Source organism: Triticum urartu, chromosome 3A, assembly GCF_056163025.1.
Source record: "Triticum urartu cultivar PI428250 chromosome 3A, HENAU_Tu73, whole genome shotgun sequence".
Taxonomy (NCBI): Eukaryota; Viridiplantae; Streptophyta; class Magnoliopsida; order Poales; family Poaceae; genus Triticum; species Triticum urartu.
Window position 1 is genome coordinate 464,840,187 of NC_141875.1, and position 19,431 is coordinate 464,859,617.

General features: G+C 47.3%; 2 protein-coding genes across 2 annotated transcripts; both read right to left on the reverse strand.

The window, feature by feature from the left end:
* Positions 1–16,939: 16,939 nt before the first annotated feature.
* Positions 16,940–17,798, reverse strand: LOC147980095 (uncharacterized). Its single transcript, XM_087515471.1, has 3 exons — positions 17,628–17,798; positions 17,460–17,558; positions 16,940–17,365 (listed from the first exon to the last, which is right to left on the reverse strand). Exons 1-3 carry the CDS (start codon positions 17,796–17,798, stop codon positions 16,940–16,942), a joined length of 696 nt encoding a protein of 231 aa, XP_087371597.1.
* Positions 17,799–17,810: 12 nt separating this feature from the next.
* LOC147980096 (serine/threonine-protein phosphatase 7 long form homolog) lies at positions 17,811–19,424 on the reverse strand. The gene is made up of 6 exons (XM_087515472.1): positions 19,368–19,424; positions 19,002–19,283; positions 18,696–18,896; positions 18,520–18,609; positions 18,048–18,262; positions 17,811–17,937 (listed from the first exon to the last, which is right to left on the reverse strand). The coding sequence occupies exons 1-6, from the start codon at positions 19,422–19,424 to the stop codon at positions 17,811–17,813; spliced, it is 972 nt and encodes a 323-aa protein (XP_087371598.1).
* Positions 19,425–19,431: the final 7 nt, after the last annotated feature.

A 19,431-nucleotide genomic window follows, 5' to 3' on the forward strand; every position in this document is an offset into this window, starting at 1 on the left:
ACAAAGACAATGTTGATCCGGCAGATATGACTTCTCTGAAAAAGCCAACTACAGAGCATGATCCGACTTCAAAGTTTAAATCGGCTGAGGAGACAACGCTGGTTGACTTTGTTCCTGGCGATTCATCCAAGCAGTTCAGCATCAGCGCTAACCTGGATCCAAAATAGGAAAGCGCGCTCATCGAGTTCATCCGTGAGAACCGGGACATCTTTGCATGGAAACCTTCCGATATGCCAGGTGTACCGAGGGAACTCGCTAAGCACACTCTTAATATAGATCCTAAGTTTAAACCGGTCAGGAAGTTTCTCCGTCGCTTCAATGAAGAAAGGCGCAAGGCTATTAGTGAGGAGGTAGCCTAGCTTTTGGTAGCAGGGTTTATTGTGGACATTTTTCACCCTGAGTGACTAGCTAATCCGGTGCTGGTACTTAAGAAGAATGGCACTTGGCGTATGTGTGTGGACTACATAGATTTGAACAAGGCTTGTCCAACTGATCCCTTTGCTCTCCCTCGTATTGATCAGATCATTGATGCTACGGCGGGTTGTGACCATTTGAGTTTTCTGGATGCTTATTCTGGTTATCATCCGATCAAAATGGCAGTTAAGGACCAGGAGAAGACATCTTTCATAACTCCCTTTGGAGCCTTCTGCTATGTATCTATGCCTTTTGGGCTCAAGAGTGCCCAGGCAACTTATCAACGCTGTGTGCAGAATTGTCTTCATAATCAGATTGGGCGCAATGTTCATGCCTATGTGGATGATATTGTAGTGAAGTACAGAAAGGAGGGGACGTTAATAGATGACTTGAAGGAAACCTTTGGTAATCTCCGGGTCTATAAGATGATGCTTAATCCGGCCAAGTGTGTTTTTGGTGTTCCCGCAGGCAAGCTCTTGGGTTTTCTGGTGTCTAACAGGGGCATTGAAGCTAATCCGAAAAAGATCAAAGCTATTATGTCTCTGGCTAAATTGGCATGTATTAACGATGTTTAGCGCCTGGCGGGTCGTATTGCAGCATTGAGCCAGTTTATCAGCCATTTGGGAGAAAAGGCAATCCCTCTGTATCAGATGATGAAGAAGACAGACAATTTTGTCTGGAAGTGATGCTACTAATGTGGCGTTTGAGTACTTGAAGAAACAGTTAGCCGAACCACCTGTCCTTGCGGCTCCGGTGGATAAAGAGCCACTGCTATTATATGTGGCTGCTAATGCCTGGGCCGTTAGTGTGGCCATTGTGGTGGAGCACAAGGAGGCCGGAAAGGAGTATCCGGTTCAACGGTCGGTTTATTATATCAGTGAGGTGCTTATTGAGTCCAAGCAGAGGTACCCACATTGGCAGAAACTGGTGTATGGAGTTTTCATGGCAAGCCGGCAGCTCAAGCAGTATTTTCAGGGTCATCCTATCACTGTGGTCAGTTCTGCCCCCTTGGGGGATATCATCCAAAACAGGGAAGCAACTGGCCGGGTTGCCAAATGGGCCATTGAGCTTAGACCTCACGGGTTAAAATATATGCCTCGCACAGCAATCAAGTCCCAAGCACTTGTGGATTTCATCAATGACTGGACAGAGTTGCAGGCACCGGAGGAAAAGCCAGATAACACTTATTGGACTATTCATTTTGATGGGTCCAGACAATTGGAGGGCTCGGGGCTGGAGTCGTATTAACTTCCCCACGAGGTGATAAGTTTTGTTATGTTCTCCGTTTAATGTTCCCTTGCACTAACAATGCAGCTGAATATGAGGCCTTGCTCCATGGTCTTCGGATGGCTAAGGAGATGAATTTAAGCCGGGTTAAGTGCTTTGGTGACTCGGACCTGGTAGCTCAACAAGTGTCTGGCACTTGGGATTCCAAGGATCCACTCATGGCAGCATATCGTCAAGAAGTAGATATTGTTGCAGGTCATTTCAAGGGCTATCAAGTCGACCATGTGGATCGGCGAAAGAATGAAGCGGCGGACGCTTTAAGCCGTTTCGGTTCCCAATGTAAACCGGTTCCACCCAATGTTTTTCTAGATGTTTTGCATAACCCGTTGGTCAAGTTACCCACGGAGGAGGATTTGGCTGTTCCTGGCCCGAAGGCTCAGTTAGTGGAAGCTCTTCATGTTATCCCGGATTGGACGGACACATACTTGGCGTATATAAACCGGGGCGAGTTACCGGAGGACGAAACTTTAGCCAGGCAGATAATCTGGCGATCCAAGTCAATGACCATTATCAATGGGGAGTTGCATCATTCCAGTGTAACAGGGGTGTTTCAGCGTTGTGTTTCACCTCAAGAAGGCTGTGAGATTTTGTGTGAGATCCACGAAGGAGAGTGTGGTCACCACGCCGGTTCAAAATCCTTGGTAGCTAAGTCTTTTCGTCACGACTTCTATTGGTTGACGGCTCATGCTGATGCTGAGGATTTGGTAAGGAGGTTTGATGATTGTCAAAAGTTTGCACGTCGCGCTCATGTTTCGGCTCAAGAATTAAGAATGATTCCAATCACTTGGCCGTTTGCAACTTGGGGGCTGGATATCATTGGGCCCTTTAAGAGGTCCAAGGACAAGAAGACCCACCTTCTGGTGGCGGTTGATAAGTTCACCAAGTGGGTGGAGGCAGAGGTAGTCAGTAAGTGTGATGCAGTTACGGCGGTTCAATTCATCAAAAAGGTGATCTTCCGTTTTGGTTTTCCACACAGCATCATAACCGATAATGGTACTAATCTGTCCAAGGGTGCTACGGAAGAATTTTGTCAAAGTGGACACATCCGGCTTGACGTGTCATCAGTGGCTCACCCCCAATCTAATGGTCAAGCTGAGAGAGCCAATCAAGAGATTTTGAGAGGCATCAAGCCCCATCTTATGGTTCCTTTAAAGCGGACGCCGGGTTGTTGGGTGGAGTTACCTTCTGTGTTATCGAGTATCAATACCACACCGAACAAATCTACGGGTTACACACCTTTCTTCATGGTTTACGGAGCAGAGGCGGTTCTCCCTAATGACATCCGTCATGACTCGCCCCGTGTGGCGGCTTATGTTGAAGCTGATAATGAGAAAGCACGTCAGGATTCACTGGACCTGTTAGATGAGGAGCGTGATATTGTAGCGGCTGATACGTCTCCAACGTATCTATAATTTTTTATTGCTCCATGCTATATTATCGTCTATTTTGGACATTATTGGGCTTTATTATTCACTTTTATATTATTTTTGGGACTAACCTATTAACCGGAGGGCCAGCCCAGAATTGTTGTTTTTTGCCTATTTTAGAGTTCCGCAGAATATCAAACGGAGTCCAAATGGAATGAAACCTTTGGGAACGTGATTTTCGGAACGAACATGATCCAGGAGACTTGGACCCTACGTCAAGCAACCAACAGGGAAGCCACGAAGTAGGGGGCGCGCCTACCCCCCCCCCCCAGGTGCGCCCTCCACCCTCGCGGGCCCCCTGTTGCTCCACCGACGTACTTCTTCCTCCCATATATACCTACGTACCCCCAAACGATCAAACGAGGAGCCAAAACCCTAATTCCACCGCCGTAACTTTCTGTATCCACGAGATACCATCTTGGGGCCTGTTCCGGAGCTCCGCCGGAGGGGGCATCGATCACAGAGGGCTTCTACATCAACACCATAGCCTCTCCGATGATGTGTGAGTAGTTTACCTCAGACCTTCGGGTCCATAGTTATTAGCTAGATGGCTTCTTCTCTCTTTTTGGATCTCAATACAATGTTCTCCCCCTCTCTCATGGAGATCTATTCGATGTAATTTTGTTTTGCGGTGTGTTTGTTGAGACCGATGAATTGTGGGTTTATGATCAAGTTTATCTATGAGCAATATTTGAATCTTCTCTGAATTCTTTTATGTATGATTGGTTATCTTTGCAAGTCTCTTCGAATTATCAGTTTTGTTTGGCCTACTAGATTGATCTTTCTTGCAATGGGAGAAGTGCTTAGCTTTGGGTTCAATCTTGCGGTGTCATTTCCCAGTGACAGTAGGGGCAGCAAGGCACGTATTGTATTGTTGCCATCGTGGATAACAAGATGGTTTTTTTTATCATATTGCATGAATTTATCCCTCTACATCATGTCATCTTACTTAAAGCGTTACTCTGTTTTTATGAACTTAATACTCTAGATGCATGCTGGATAGCGGTCGATGTGTGGAGTAATAGTAGTATATGTAGGCAGGAGTCGGTCTACTTGTCTCGGATGTGATGCCTATATACATGATCATACCTAGATATTCTCATAACTATACTCAATTCTGTCAATTGCTCAACAGTAATTTGTTCACCCACCGTAAAATACTTATGCTCTTGAGAGAAGCCACTAGTGAAACCTATGGCACCCGGGTCTATCTTCCATCATATTAATCTTCCAATACTTAGTTATTTTCATTGCCTTTTATTTTACTTTGCATCTTTATCATAAAAATACCAAAAATATTATCTTATCATATCTATCATATCTCACTCTCGTAAGTGACCGTGTAGGGATTGACAACCCCTTATCACGTTGGTTGCGAAGATTTATTTGTTTTGTGCAGGTGCGAGGGACTCGCGCGTAGCCTCCTACTGGATTGATACCTTGGTTCTCAAAAATTGAGGGAAATACTTACGCTACTTTGCTGCATCACCCTTTCCTCTTCAAGGGAAAACGAACGCAGTGCTCAAGAGGTAGCAGCGGGTCGTTCGGCGATTTACCAGCAAGACCTGCGTCGTTATCACAGCCGCCGGGTTAAAACCAGAAGTTTTCAAGAAGGCGATCTGGTGCTCCGGCTCATCCAGGATCAGACTGATATGCACAAGTTGTCCCCACCTTGGGAAGGACCTTTTGTGGTCAGCAAAAAACTGCACAACGGATCATACTACCTTATCGATGTTCAAGAGCACAATGACTCACGTAAATCGGAGGAGGAGACCCAATGGCCGTGGAATATAGCTCATCTTCGGCCTTACTATACTTGAGCCACAGGCTCTTCTTATGTACATAGTTATGACAATGTATATATTATGTTCAATATAATAAACCGGAGCCTCAGCTAAAGCGGCGTCTCTGTTGTTTTTCTTACATCATGTGTGGTTAAATGGGGGCTTCTGTTTATAAAGCGGAGTTCTGTTTACCCATTGATCCGGCTTATAAAGACATATATATAAAAAAATCACTTGGGGGCTTGGTTGTATTCGAACCATAGCTACACCTCTTGATCGACATAAGGCCACCAAGGAAATCACTTGGGGGCTTGGTTGTATTTGAACCATAGCTACACCTCTTGATCGGCTTAAGGCCAAAAGGAAATCACATGGGGGCCAAAGAGAGTGTTGCAAAAGCACAACTCAAACATAGGCACCCACTGAGCACAGCTCAAATGTTGCTTGGGGGCTCTTTGCTTCTCAAAGAACAAAGAGTTTGCACCCTTGCAATAGGCTATCAAGCCAGGCTTGGAAGCCAAGTGTATTCACCTAAAACCCCGGGTTATCCTGCCTTTTTAAGTAAGCCACTCCATCCAGGTAATCCTGGTATGACCCGCCGAACGTTTGACAAGTCAATCTCATAGACCCTGAACTTGTCAAAGTTAAAACGACGATTGGTTAATGTGAGGTCCATCTTAAAAGGCTTTGTAAAATGGTTTAACTCAGTGGCCTGGCATCCCATGAAAAGCCTCGATTTGGGCCTGGCAGCCCATGAAAAGCCTCGCATGTTCTTCTTATGTTTTTATTTGCCAAGTTCTTTCTCCTTTGATGAAGTTTATAATATCTTATGATAAACCTGCGTTTAATAACCCGACTTGGCTTTCAACTATAAGTTGTCAGTACATGATCAGTTATAATCCGGTGTTTATTAACCTAGTTTGGCTTTAACTACAAGTCGCCAGTATGATATAAGAATAATCCAGTGTTTATTACAACCCGGCATGGTTTTATTATAAGCCAGCAAAGTAAGGAGGAGTTATCCGTATTCAAGATTTGGGTTATCACCCTTCCGACAAAATGTTGGTAAGCCAACGATGTGATTCAATATCACAGGTATGATATATTTCATATTTGATTATTATTATTTACAGCCTGGTTATAAACCTGGGCTATATGTTGGGCATTATGACCCGCCTAGTGATAAACAGCCAGGGTACTTTATACTTGTCATATGCAGAAACAGATTCAACAAAGTTACTAAGGATCATAAGCAGACATGACATAAATTATGGCGGATTAACAGTATAAGGAAAAAGTGAATATGCACGATGACATAGAGACCAAGTGTTTAAACTAGCCTATTACAAGGTGTTGTAATGCCCAAAAGGATAACTGTTTTTTCAAGCAATAGATTGCAGTATGTAGAGGGCTACACTGGCCTCCGGATCATGATTCTTCGGGCTGACTTGATGGCTGCGGATCATCCTGTGCCAGTTCACCCTCCTCCTCTCTACCCGGCAGCTGGAAGTCAATGGTTGTCCAGTCGATTCCAGTTAGCGCCTTGAATACAGCTTCGTTGCTTATGAGGGTGGAGGGGTCAACATCAGGGGCATAGGTATGCTTACGGATTGGCGGGATAAGATCTTCCACATCATGAGTTGGCGCAGGATGTCGTGTGTTGTCAGTATCATAAACCGGCTGATAATGAGAAAGATCTGTTTCTTCAGCCAATTTGCTCGCTAGGGGGCACATTTCCTTGGTCAACCTTCGAAGATCATCATTGTTAAATTTTGAACCGTCTTCCTTTAGGCTCGGATAGCCGCTTCCTATATCTGCTGAGTCAAGATCTGGTATCCAAGCTTCAGCCCGGATTAGCGCAGTCAGAGCACCTGACCTTGCAGTAGATCTTTTTAACTCAACCAACCGGGCAGGTAACATTGACAGCTTCTCAAGTGTTTCCTTGATCAAGGTTGGGGGAGGTTTGTTATGAGCAGCAGTGCGAATGGCTCGTTGAACGCCGGAATATAATTGCTCTATTAGAGTATAGGCAGCCTTCGGCTTCTTCTGCATATCAGAGCCCAGGTGGGTAATGCGGGATCCTGCATCATTGCACATATTGATAAACCGGCAGATTATGGGACAAATACATGTTGAAGCTTATCAAAAAGGTACTTACCAAGCACAGCAATGGTCATGGCATTGATTTGCCGCTACAAGCCATTCAACTCTTCTGTTACCGGTTTAAGAGCTGCTTCAACATCCTCCGCCAGCTTTAGCAGAGTTGCTTTTTTAGCATCCCATGTCGCTGGTTCGCTCTTGAAGCTTTCCTTCATTTGTTCCATGGCAGTTAAAGCGCCAGTCAGCTCCTCTTTAGCCTTGGAGGTTTCAGCTTGCTGGGATTTAATATTTTCCTGAAGGTCGGCAATTTGAGATTCTTTCTGGCTTAGATCAGCCTGCAAGGGACATTTTATAAGTCAGTAGTGCATGTTGGAAGTCCCAAGCACATAACAAGTTATACACTTGGCACTTCGGGGCTAATGCATATGGCTTTTCTCAACTAACATTTTAAGTCCCAAGCACATAACAAGTTATATTCTTGGCACTTGGGGGCTAATGTATATTTGCTCAAGACAGAATTATAGTTTTTTCTTCATCAACCGGTTTATAGAGATGGTTATCAAGAATTTTGGAAGCTTCATAACAGGAAGGTACCGATTTATCCTAAAGGTATAAACCGATCCCTGGGGGCTACACAAGCAAACTTGTCGGATTCATACTTTAGAAAGTCCCGACTCATCATAAAATGATACACCGGCCTTTGGGGGCTACGCAGGACAAAATTAAAGTATTATGAAGTCACGGTTCATGTTGATATCATAAACCGGCCCTTGGGGGCTGCTGGAGTTGATAGTAGAAATGGAACAAGAGAAACAGTTATGAAGAGTTAAAAAGTGTTTAACTCATATCGCTCCTTCATCGGGCCTACTAAACTGGCTTCATAGTCACAGCTGGTATACAGGCGGTTCAAGAACCCGGAATAAATCTCCTGGGCATTCAGGTGGGCATAGCTGGATAAGTCTGCTTTCCATTTGCCTTTATCCATAGCAGCAAATTCTTCCTTGGCACTATGCTTTGATAAAGCGATAGGAATGCCAGGGGTGGTATGGCCAACACCGGTAATCATGATATCATCTGTGTTATCTTCAGCAGTCTTGGCTGGGCTCGACGGTTTATCAGCCGTTTTCACTGGGCTCGGCGGTTCAGCAGTCTAGCTCATTGGATATGTTTCCATCGGTTCAACAAAGGTATCATGGTGTTCTGGTGGCGGATCATCATGTATGTCATCAACATTTGTCTCAAACTGTTCTAGGTTATCTTCAGTCGGGTTATCATCAGTCGGGTTATCATCCGCTAGTTTATTCAACTTGGCCTTTTTGTTGGGCCTGGCCTTGGCTCTGAATGGAAACGATATAAAGGTTAGTATAACACGCAAGTATAAAGCGCCAAAAGATTAAGTTCAGAGTGTTTACCCAGGAACAGTCTTAAGAGGAGGGAGCCGTGTGGCCGTTGATTCACCAGATGATGAATGAGGCGTTCCCTGATAATTTGAATCAGGCGGATTAAGAGGTTGTCGGAAATAGCCTGCCTTGGGATAAGAAGTATCAGAAGTATGTCAGACCTCAGATTGACGTTTCCGAACCAGAGTGTTCGGTAAACCGGCTGAAGTGACCACTTGGCCGATGTGTCGGGTTGTGCTGCTTCTTCAAAAGAAAGTTTGGGTCCAAGTGAGCTAGGGGGTGAGAAAATCTTACTTTCCGGTTTGCTTGACGGATTTTCTGTGTTGGCAGAGGATCTGAACTGGAGGAAAGAATAATTACCTCTGCTACATCGGCTTGGCTGCCTTCAGCATCATCCTGATAATAGTCATTGTCAATGAGGTGTATGAAAAACGAACCAAGAGAGTCAAGTTCTACCTCTGAGTCCGGATTATCCAGGTCATCATCAACGTTCGGTTCAGAGGGTTTAGCGCTTTTCTTCTTGGCAGGTTTTTTAGTAACCTTGGTCTTGGGGCAAGGTGTCTTGGCCGGTTTATCCTGTGGCTTCTTCTTCCAGAACGGATCATCGCCCTATCAAAGATGGACAAAATTTTGAGAGAATATTTAAAAGGATCAAGCTAAAACAAAAGGTTATATGAGTCTTACAGCTGGCGGTTTATTCAAAGTGCAGAAAGGACTTAGCCCTGTCTTGCTGCAAACAGCCTCCGGTTCATTCAATATTTTCTTGATAGCATCATTAACTTCAGCCTCTGTTAGCTGAATGTTAATATGGCGTTGAGGATCTTTCAAGTCCCCTGTGTACTCACACATTAAACCGGGGCGCCGGCTTAAAGGCAGAATGCTCCAGGATATCCAGCAGCGAACAAAGTCAACTCCTGTTAAACCGTTTGCCATAAAGGCTCTGAGCTTTGAGAGTTGTGCTGCGTAGTTGGATCGTTCCTTTGCAGTCAGCCTCTGAGGAAATGGATGTGTGTTGCTAAGCCGGTGAGGACGATAACCCGACAGAGGATTCTCATCAGTTGGAGACGTATCTCGGCAATAAAACCAAGTCTGATTCCAATCCTTGGGGTGACTATGAAGTTTGGCGTGAGGGAAACTAACATCCTTCCTCTTTTGAATAGCCATTCCACCAAGTTTAGTATTGGGTCCGTCTGTAAATTCTGTACGACGGTTCAAATAGAAGAAATCCCTAAATAGTTCAATTGTGGGCTCTTCTTGAAGATAAGCCTTGCAAAATACTTGGAAATTGTAAACATTGGACACAGAGTTTGGTCCGATGTCTTGAGGATGGAGTTAGAAGCTAGCAAGCACATCTCGGAAATTTTTTGATCCGGGAGGGCTAAACCCTCAACCCAGGTGGTCAACGAACACGACTACTTCTCCATCCTTGGGCTCAGGAGGATTTTCCGGACTAGGGGCCCTCCAGTGGATGACTTCTTTCTTTGCTAAAATGCCGGTTGCAACACATCCGGTTAGTTGCTCTTCGGTAACCCGGGAAGGGACCCAGTTACAAGCATAAAATTGTTTGGCCATTTCAAATGAAAAGCTGGAAAAAGATCAAATGCCGATTTAGGGTTTATGACAGACAAGCATAAAGCGACGCAAGATCAGAAGGAGAAGACAAAGGCTGATCCACATTGTTAAACCGGAGCCTGACATTGGAGGGGTTACAAAGATAAACGAATCGGCGGTTTAAGAGGGGACTAATGGTACCTGCCGGATTATCATTTTCTACCTATTGGATTATTATTTTCTAAAAAAGTTAAACCACCTACATTGGTAGGGATGGTACAGATCTAAAAATGTCTAAGTAAGGGAAAAACAAGTTTCACAGATCGATATGGTAATTTCAGATCTGCAGCGTATCAGTAAATCAAAGTATATTCAGGCTCAAAATACAGGTGTTTAAATAGTTCATCAGGTCCAGATGGGTTTTTTCTATACGAATAAGATGTTCTAAGGATGCAAAAAGGAATTCTAATTGTGACTGCGCAAGAAAATGTCGGATCTGAGATCGCCATTTACGCTACGGAGATGAACAGAGAAGAACAACTTCGAGTTTTGATGAACACCGAAACCCTAATGGCGGATCTAGAGCAAGGAAAAGTGAAACTTACTGTTGCTAACAGAACAGCGAAGGCACGCCACGTTTCTCTGGTACGTTCAGGTTGATGCAGCGGCCGGAGATGAAGTCGAGGGCGGAGCTTGACGACGGCGGCTGCGCGTAAGGGTCAGGTCGGCGCAAGGAATAAGAAGTGAGGAGGCACGGGGGGAATAGATGAAAAGGACCCCCGGTCTTATTTATAAGGTGAAGGGATAAGTGACAGGCGCGAAAATCGAGGAGCCCAAAAGTTGGATATGTGACAGAGCTGTCGCCTCGATTGTCGGAGGCTCATTAATGAAGGTGAGATATATCCAATTTTTAATATCAGGTGACGTCATGGTGGTTTATTATGAACCTGGAAGATGACATCATGGCGGTTTACAAGATTTTTGCGAAGGTGCTGAAGGAGGAATTTTCTAAGTGTTGAAGATTGACATGAACAGGTTCAAATCAATCTGGGGCCTAATGTTGGGGATATTACTACTAAGTATAAACCGGCCATGAGGGGCTGGTTATGCCCACAATGAGTTAGTCATGTTTGAAGCACATGAAGACAAGAAGTATGGCGCTTTACCTAGGAGATCTAACATGAAGGCCCAGGGCCCAAAGGCGGATTAGGGCCCATAGACATAAATGACCATATGATATGTAACTTATGTTGTAAGACAAGGAAAGGTAGAAACCGAGCCGGGCACGTTTATGAGCCGGACTCGGGATTCTATAAACCGCCGGGCGTCAACCTATGTATATAAAGGGACGACCGGGTGGCGGTTTAGGGACAACAGACAATAACTCGAGAGCCAGGCAAAGCAGATTCGCTCCCTAGTCATCGAAACCCTAGCAATTCCATCACAACTGGAGTAGGCTTTTACCTTCACCGTAAGGGGCCGAACCAGTATAATTCCTTGCGTCTCTTGTTCCGCTTTAACCCCTTTAAGCTAACCCGTCGCGATGGCTCCACGACTAAGTCCTTTCACTAGGACATCTGTCGTGACAAAACCACCATAGTATTCCTCTGGTATTCGAGATATGCACAATCTCATAGTCAAAGGAATTTGTATAAGTCATGAAGAAAGCAATAGCAATAAAACTTAACGATCATTATGCTAAGCTAACGGATGGGTCTTATCCATCACATCATTCTCCTAATGATGTGATCCCGTCCATCAAATGACAACACATTTCTATGGTTAGGAAACTTTAACCATCTTTGATTAACGAGCTAGTCTAGTAGAGACATACTAGGGACACTGTGTTTTGTCTATGTATCCACACATGTATCAAGTTTTCGGTTAATACAATTCTAGCATGAATAATGAACATTTATCATGAAATAAGGAATTATAAATAACAACTTTATTATTGCCTCTAGGGAATATTTCCTTCACATAGTCCTACTTCCTCTTTGCCCAAAGCCGGCCTTGTCAGGCAACCACTTAACCCGTCTGATTCGATTACCAGGAGTCGCCACCCTCTTCCGGAGACTCATCCTTTACACAGTTGCCTCCCTTAGTTATAAATGCAGGGTAAGTATTTATACTTAACTTGTTGGTGGCTTAACCTATTATCATATACGCCTTAATATTCCAATTTGATCGTAGGGCCAAATCCAAGAGCAAGAAAAGAAAGATTGACGATTCTTCCAAGGCCCCTGAAATTCCAGAGTCGGAGGAGTAGGTGCTGGTAACTCCTGAGGCCAACACTGAAAACCCTGAAGAACATCACAACAGTCAAGATGACTCGTCCCCGCAGACTGAAGCAACGGCCAAGGAATCACTCGAGTTCAGTTAACAGCCAAGGGACCGATCGGGGTTCAGTAACATAGCTAGTGCAATCGCTCGGATTCAGTTAGAGCCCAACGCCTCGCTCGGGTTTAGTTCAAGCCAACGCCTCGCACACACGCGCGTATGTGTACGAGAGAAACACGCAAGCCTCCGTGCATCGCTCGGCCCCGACCACCCACCGTAACCGGGAACTCCCTGAATTTTTCCTCACCCTCGCTTCTACCATGATTTTTTCCGCCATGGACGGCCCAAAGAATGTCATGCGGGTGCGTCCCCGGCCCGCCCAGGACAAAAAGCCCATTTTCTGTCATGATTTTTTGTCATAGAAGTAGGAGCCCACCACATCTATGATGATATGTGCTTTTGTCACAATTATCGTCATAGAAGTGTCATAGCATGACATAATTTTTTTCGTTCGGGCCAAAATGTGACGGACGTGTCTTTTTTTATAGTGACTTTGGATCTGCATCATGTTGCCTCCACTTGGATGTAATCCACGTCTCTTTCACCCACTAATATATATAATAACTCATCATGGTCATAAAATCATATGATGAGACTAGTGTATAAAACCTATACAAATACAACGCCAATATGCTTCAGAAAAAATACAGGAAAATATAGCAGTAGCGCAGGTATGCACGTAGTAGTAGTGTGCTTTTAGCAGCAGCGCGCTTCTGAAAGAGGCGCTGCTGCTATTAGCAGTAGCACGTGGTCCAGCAAGCTCGCTGCTGCTTTGTATGTTAGCAGTAGCGCGGGTAAACCAACGCTACTAGTAAAGTTCAGCTATAGAGCCTTAGCAGTAGCGCCGGTGCCTGCGCTTCTGATAAGGCACAACCCCGCGCTACTGCTAGCCTTTTCCCTAATAGTGCAAGGGCATCTCCAACGGCGACCCACAAATTTCGTCCCACATCCGTCTCCGAATACGAGGGGGACCAGTCCGTGGACATGGATGCGGGAGGCCACCATCCAACCGTGGCCTCATACATTTGAACAAGAATTCAAACTAATTGGACGAAATTTGATCAAACCAGGCAGATTTGATTGAAGTTTGAACATAATTTACATGAAAGGTCAATATTTCAACCGCTTAACAAAAGAACTAAACCCTATACCGGACGACCACCTCGTAGGTGTGGCCGCCCTGCCCTGCCGCATCATCGTCTTTGTCGGTGCCGTCGTGGTCCCTCCAGCGGCCGAATGACGCCGGAGGGCCGCGGCAGCCTTGTCCGGCGGCTGCCTGCCACTCACGGAGGAGCTGCTCCGCCTCCTGCTGCATCGTGCAGAGTGCCACCACGGCCACTGCCGACATGGACTTCGGAGCCCTACCGGTTGCCTTGCCGCGACCGGCATTGATGAAACGGTTGCTAACCGACCACTCATCGCCGATCTTGGTGAGCTCGGCGTCAAGGCGGCAGCGGCGCTTGGCGGCCGTCTCCGCGGTGGCCACGGAGTAGTCAAGAGCCTACGCAACAGCGAGGTCAGAGTCGTTGCAGACCGAGTCCGGCGCCATGTCGCTCTTGGAGAACGCGGAGCGGCGACCGACATTGCGCCAGTCGTACATCACCGACTGTCGAGCCGCAAGCTCCGCCACAGAGACGACGGTCCTCGAGCCCGAGGGACCAATGTAACTGTCTCCTCCGAGGAGGCGGCCCCGTGCCTTCCTGATCACGGGCGACAACTCCTCCTTGACGGTGAGGTGGTGGTAGAGGGATGACGACGATCGCATGTCCATGCGGCCGTACTAGCGGCATGGCGGGGACGTCGGGTCCTCCTTGACCCGGCATCCGATCTAGACGTCGCGGTGGTGCGGGGGCAAGGCTGGCTTCTCCTTCATGCGACATCCAATCTGGACGTCGTGGTTATGCCGAGGTGAGTCCGTCTCCTCCTTCACGGACCGGAGCAAGGACGCCAACTCGTGCTTCATGCGGTGGCACGGCGAGGACTCCTACTCCCCCTTCACACACCCCGACAATGGCGGCGACGGGCCCATGTAATGGATCGACCGCTCCGTCATTATCTCGATCTGACAAACAAAATCTTCCGTCCGTCAGAGTGGCCTCCTTGAGGAGCCGAGGCGGCTGCTGCGGTGGCACCTGGTCCTCCTTGTTATCAAAGGAGATGATGGTCTCCTCCTAGTGGAGGTGCTGGCTGCCGTAAATGCCGATGGGCCCGGAGAGCGTGGGCGGCGGCTCCAAGAACCGCCAGAGGAGGAGCTTCTGCTTACTCCACCTGCCGGCGCGGAGCACCACGAATTCGGCATCGCCTCAACTGGGGTCGAAGAGAAGGAGGGGCTCGGGCACGGAGATGGGGGAGGGGAGGGGCGATGCTTGGGGAGGGGGAGTGCGGCTCTGTGTGTCGCCGGTGCATGGCTTAAATAGCCGCGGTGAGGCCCGTGCGAAGGGGCGGTCAACCCGCTTCAATGCGGCGCAGTGGCCGGAGTTGGTTCCTCGTGAAGCTGTGTTCGCATTGAAGCGGCGACTGGCGAGAAGTCGCATCAGTCAGCGCCGCCCTTAGTCAGGTCACATCGTGCGACATCAATGTCCGCTGCTCCGTGCTCTGTGCCGACATGAATGCGACGCGTTAAGCGGCACGTGCATCGGAAGTAAAGTGCCAGAGGGGTGGGTGGGGTTTTTGGGTGGATCAGTGTGGTCAGAAGCAGGCTTGGGAGCGGTCCGGACTTCCACAAAGCCCCTCATGCTTGTCTCTGATTTACGGAAGAAAGTACGTCTAGACCGCGTCGCAGACCGATACAAGACCGCATTGTATGGCTTCCACGGTCCAAACAACACAGTCAGGATGAATGCGAGAGGTTTGCCGATCCGCGTTGGGACGCCCTGACCAAACACATCAGTATCTCAACACGTGCTCTAGGGGTTGCAGTTGGCCCAACCTGACTAGGGCTGCAAACGAGTCGAGTTCGAGCGAGTTGGAGTTGGCTCAGCTCAACTCATATTAAAATTCGAGCGAGCTCAAACTGAGTGAAGCTCGAGATCGAGCTATAAAATATGACTCATGCTCAGCTTGTAATGATCTTGAGTTGATCTCGAGCTAGTTTCGAGCTAAATGAGATAGTAAGAAATATAATTTTATGGTGATTATTTCAAATAGATAAGGACACAACACGACACAACTTTGTACGACCATCTTGTCATGCTTGGGAAAGCTCATCTTGGTCTCTTGGGCAAACTAGCAATAGATGGTGGTCTTCGTGGACGAAAGACAAGAAAACAAAGGTTTATATGCTGGGAACTTTTACTAAAAACAACATGACATTTAACACATAGTCGACCATGTATCCTAATTAGGCCTAAATATTCTTTGCACTTAATTAAGCTTCCATGTTTGCTGGTAAATAAAATGGAAAGAAAATCGTAGACAGCATATATGATAACAAATTATCTTATTTTCATTTAATATATTGCATGACAATTTAACATAATGATATTATGTCGAGCTATCGAGCTAAAATCGAGCGAGCCAATATTGGCTCAAAATCGGCTCGTTTCTCGGTCAAGCTACATAAAGTGTTTAAACTCAGCTCATATCTTTTCAAAGTCGACCTCGAATCAAGCCAAAAACTAATTGATCTCGAGTAGCTCATGAGCCTTAAGCTTTTCTTGCAGCCAACCTGACCTGCATGCAGCAAGGCTGGTTTTTGTCTGCCGGTAGGGAAGTCGATGCTAGTACGCGGCGTGTGAAGATTCCAGAGCCATGGGTCGTTCTGCACTCATGTGCAGCATCTTGCTTACTTCAAGAGCTTGTGTGAAGTAATATCGTTCGTTGTTCCGGTGAAACTCGCCCACACCATACATGAACATTCTAGCGATCTGTGCCTTGGCGGCTAAATTTCGTGTTTTGACCCTTTTTGGTAAGAAATTCAAGATCTAACCCCGGTTGCAAAAAATTTCGGGATTTGACCCTTTTGCTACCGCCAGGGGATCTGGCGGTAGGCTTAGACAGCCTACCACCACGGCCCATGGCGGTAGGGTGCGACGGAGGGGGACGGCGGCCGTTTCCACGTGCTGACGTGGATAAGTACCCTATCGCCAGGGGTCCTGCCGGTAGGCTGTCAAACCCTGCCGCCAGAGCCCCTGGCAGTAGGGGTGTAGCAGGGTTTTGCCGTGCATCCCTTCTGTAACGAAATGTGCAGTGGACCTGGCGGTAGGGTCCTGTGTTTTCCAGTGTAATGTTTCTATAACGAAAAATGGAAGGGCCCTGGCGGTAGGTGCGCCCTACCGCCATGGGGGCTGGCGGTAGGTTGTCTGACCCTACCGCCAGAGTCCTTGGCGGTAGGGTCCTGTGTTTTGTTGTTTCTAGTTCATTTGGTCGTTTGTTTTCGAATGCAATATGACAGCAATATCACAGCAAGTTTTACAAATATGACAACAATATCACAGATTTTAAACAATTAAACTTGGGCATCACATAGATCCACATTAGATAACATGTGCATATAACATTTCAAACGAACTTCAACGGAGTTCCACGTAGTAGCAAACACATAGATCCACAAATAGCAAACACATAGTTCCACGTAGTTTCATAACCACTAGACAAATTCAACCAAACTAAAAGAGTCAACTATTGAAGAGCATAATCAGTTGCTCCTTCCCCTCTTGGAGGTACGGTCCTCGTTACTCTTTGAACGAGTCTCTTCGGTCTTCTTCTTGGGCCGTTGAGGAACCGGTCTCTGGAAAGGGTCCGGATTCAGCAAATCCTTCTTCTTCGGATTCCTCTTCAGTAGCTGAGATGTTTGAGATGTTTGAGTTGGTGTAGGTCCATAATCTTCATCGTACTCCTCCTCCCCGTTGCTCTCATCCTCCTCCTCCTCCCCTTCTTCATGTGTGGCCTCCTCATCCCCATCCTCTTCCTCCTCCTCCTCCCCAACCAACCTAGACGACGAGGGAGCATGGCTCGATGAGCCAATGAGACCCTGTGTGGCTACAGGCTGATAAGCTTTAACTGACCCAGCTCCAGCACACCCAAGCAACCCTACCAGCTTGCGACAACGCTGCACGAACTTCTGCAGTCACAATGAAACAAGGTCATAATAAGTATCAGATCGACTCATTGCAAGTGAACAAGATGCATCTGTTCCGAGGAGGCTAAAATTGTACCTTCATCGTCCCCCTCACTCTGGTCTCAGATTGTACGCTCCCGGGAAGATCACCTAGTGCATCTGAGGCTTCAAAGATGCATCTGTTCAGCTCACCGGACTGCAATGGCATAAGTCAGTCATGATGACGAATAAAATATTTTAAATACAACCGTCGGTTCGAACTTACCACTCTGTTGATGAGGGGTGCAAGCTCCCTAAATCCACTGTGCATGTCTCTGATGCTGGTCTGGTATGCCTGTTCATCGGGGTCATCCCTCTCCAGCTCCGCGATGTCTTCCGCCATCCACCGAGGCCTGAGACGAAGACGGTGCTTCTGGCCATCATCGTACCACCTCATGTGTCGGCCCAGCTAAGCATCCCAGTCAGTCACTCTCCTCTCCCCATCTTTACGGAACCTCCGTCGGTTCCACTCCGTCACATGAGTTTTATGCTCCTCTCCCCAGTCTGTGATCGACTGATTCTTCTGCCGGCTCATCCTGCAAGGCATAAGCAACAAGAATCATCATAAGCGCAATAAGATCATCATAAGCAACAAGAAACATGATAATCGTAATGAAATCATGGGCACGGAGAACAAAGAGCTCACAGGTGGAGCGCGTGGCCGCCGGTATCGGTGGGCTGGCCCGGTGGGGTATGCTGATAAATCCCAAACTGCGTGGCCACGCGTTGTGGTAAGTGCCACTTGACGGTGTACACATAGATCATGGGCACGATGCACCACCAGAGACCACGGTCCGCATCGCACATCATGTTCAGATCAAAGTTCCACTCTCGGTCTTGTCGATACGGCCACCAGTTTACCTATTACATATACCTTGGTAAGTTCGCACTCTCGGTCAAAAGTGGAATCAAAGAGAAAGGTGTTGGGCGAGTTCATATACCCGCGTATGCGTCAAAACGTCCAACTCATTGGTGTAGGTCTTGTACGAAGTCTTGTTTAGGCCCGTGTAGAGTTTGACAACGTCCCACTTGTAAGCTACGGTGGGGTTTCGAGTCTCGTCGCCGTCTTCGCCATAGTCTTCCCATGGGCGTCTTCACAACTTCTCCGGACGCCCCACCGACAGCCGCTCCCACATCCAAATGGAGAAGGCCCAGACAAAGCCACCCATATTGGACTTGTCTCCCGTCCTCTGCGTTGCGTCATCAAGCTGTAAAACATCAAATGAGGATCAGATATAAGAAAATGTCATGGACACACTTTCGTAGGTAGGTAGGCAATTAGACACTCTCTTACTGAACGGTATAGGTAGGCGAGAGATGCGGTCCCCCAACTGTACCCTGCATCCCAGTCCGCTAGGAAGAATAGATACGCCCAGTTGGCAGAGTTCCTGGAGCTGTCTAGAAACACGACCTCCGAGAGAATATACCACAGATAGGCCCTCGCGTACAACTCCACAGTCGCCTCATCTGCGCCTTGGGGGCATGTCTTCCGGTGCTCCGAGAGCCAGATCAACGGCACACCGGATGTACGGTTACTCTTGGACCCGGGGCAGTCGCCGATGAGGGTGGTGACCCTCTCCTACCAGTTGGCCCTCTCCACTCGACCGGTGAGTGCATGACCCTCGATCGGCATGGCAGTAATCATCCCCCAGTCCTCTAGGGTCACCGTCATCTCCCCGCATGGCAGATGGAAAGAATGGGTCTCCGGTCGCCACCGGTCAATCAGAGCTGTGAGAGTCGCGTGGACAAGCGTCGGCGGCTGACGCTTGAACTGCAACACGAAACCCAATAGACGGGCTTTCTTGAAGAACGGCGTGTAGCGCTTGTCGTAGTCCATATGCCCATGAACCCCGTGACCCCTCATGCGCAGTGGCTGGAACATCTGTCAAACAGTGAACGCCAAAAGTTAGGAAATCATTTTCATCAATCCGAAAACTTTGATCAATATTTCATTCATATCACTTACATCTCCGTTCTCTATGCAACGGGCACGATGACCCTTGTCGAATGCCCAGTCCAGCATGGAGTAC

What these genes read in the sequence shown, in the direction of transcription:
- LOC147980095 (XM_087515471.1), bottom strand. Translation starts at nt 17,798, where the DNA reads ATGAGGTGGTACGATGATGGCCAGAAGCACCGTCTTCGTCTCAGGCCT. An exon ending in CACCCCTCATCAACAGAGTG is followed by an intron (nt 17,559 to 17,627) that starts GTAAGTTCGAAC and finishes ATGCCATTGCAG; the next exon opens with TCCGGTGAGCTGAACAGATG. An exon ending in GAGTGAGGGGGACGATGAAG is followed by an intron (nt 17,366 to 17,459) that starts GTACAATTTTAG and finishes TTGTGACTGCAG; the next exon opens with AAGTTCGTGCAGCGTTGTCG.
- LOC147980096 (XM_087515472.1), bottom strand. Translation starts at nt 19,424, where the DNA reads ATGCTGGACTGGGCATTCGACAAGGGTCATCGTGCCCGTTGCATAGAG. An exon ending in GTTGCATAGAGAACGGAGAT is followed by an intron (nt 19,284 to 19,367) that starts GTAAGTGATATG and finishes ACTGTTTGACAG; the next exon opens with ATGTTCCAGCCACTGCGCAT. An exon ending in TCGCCTACCTATACCGTTCA is followed by an intron (nt 18,610 to 18,695) that starts GTAAGAGAGTGT and finishes GATGTTTTACAG; the next exon opens with CTTGATGACGCAACGCAGAG.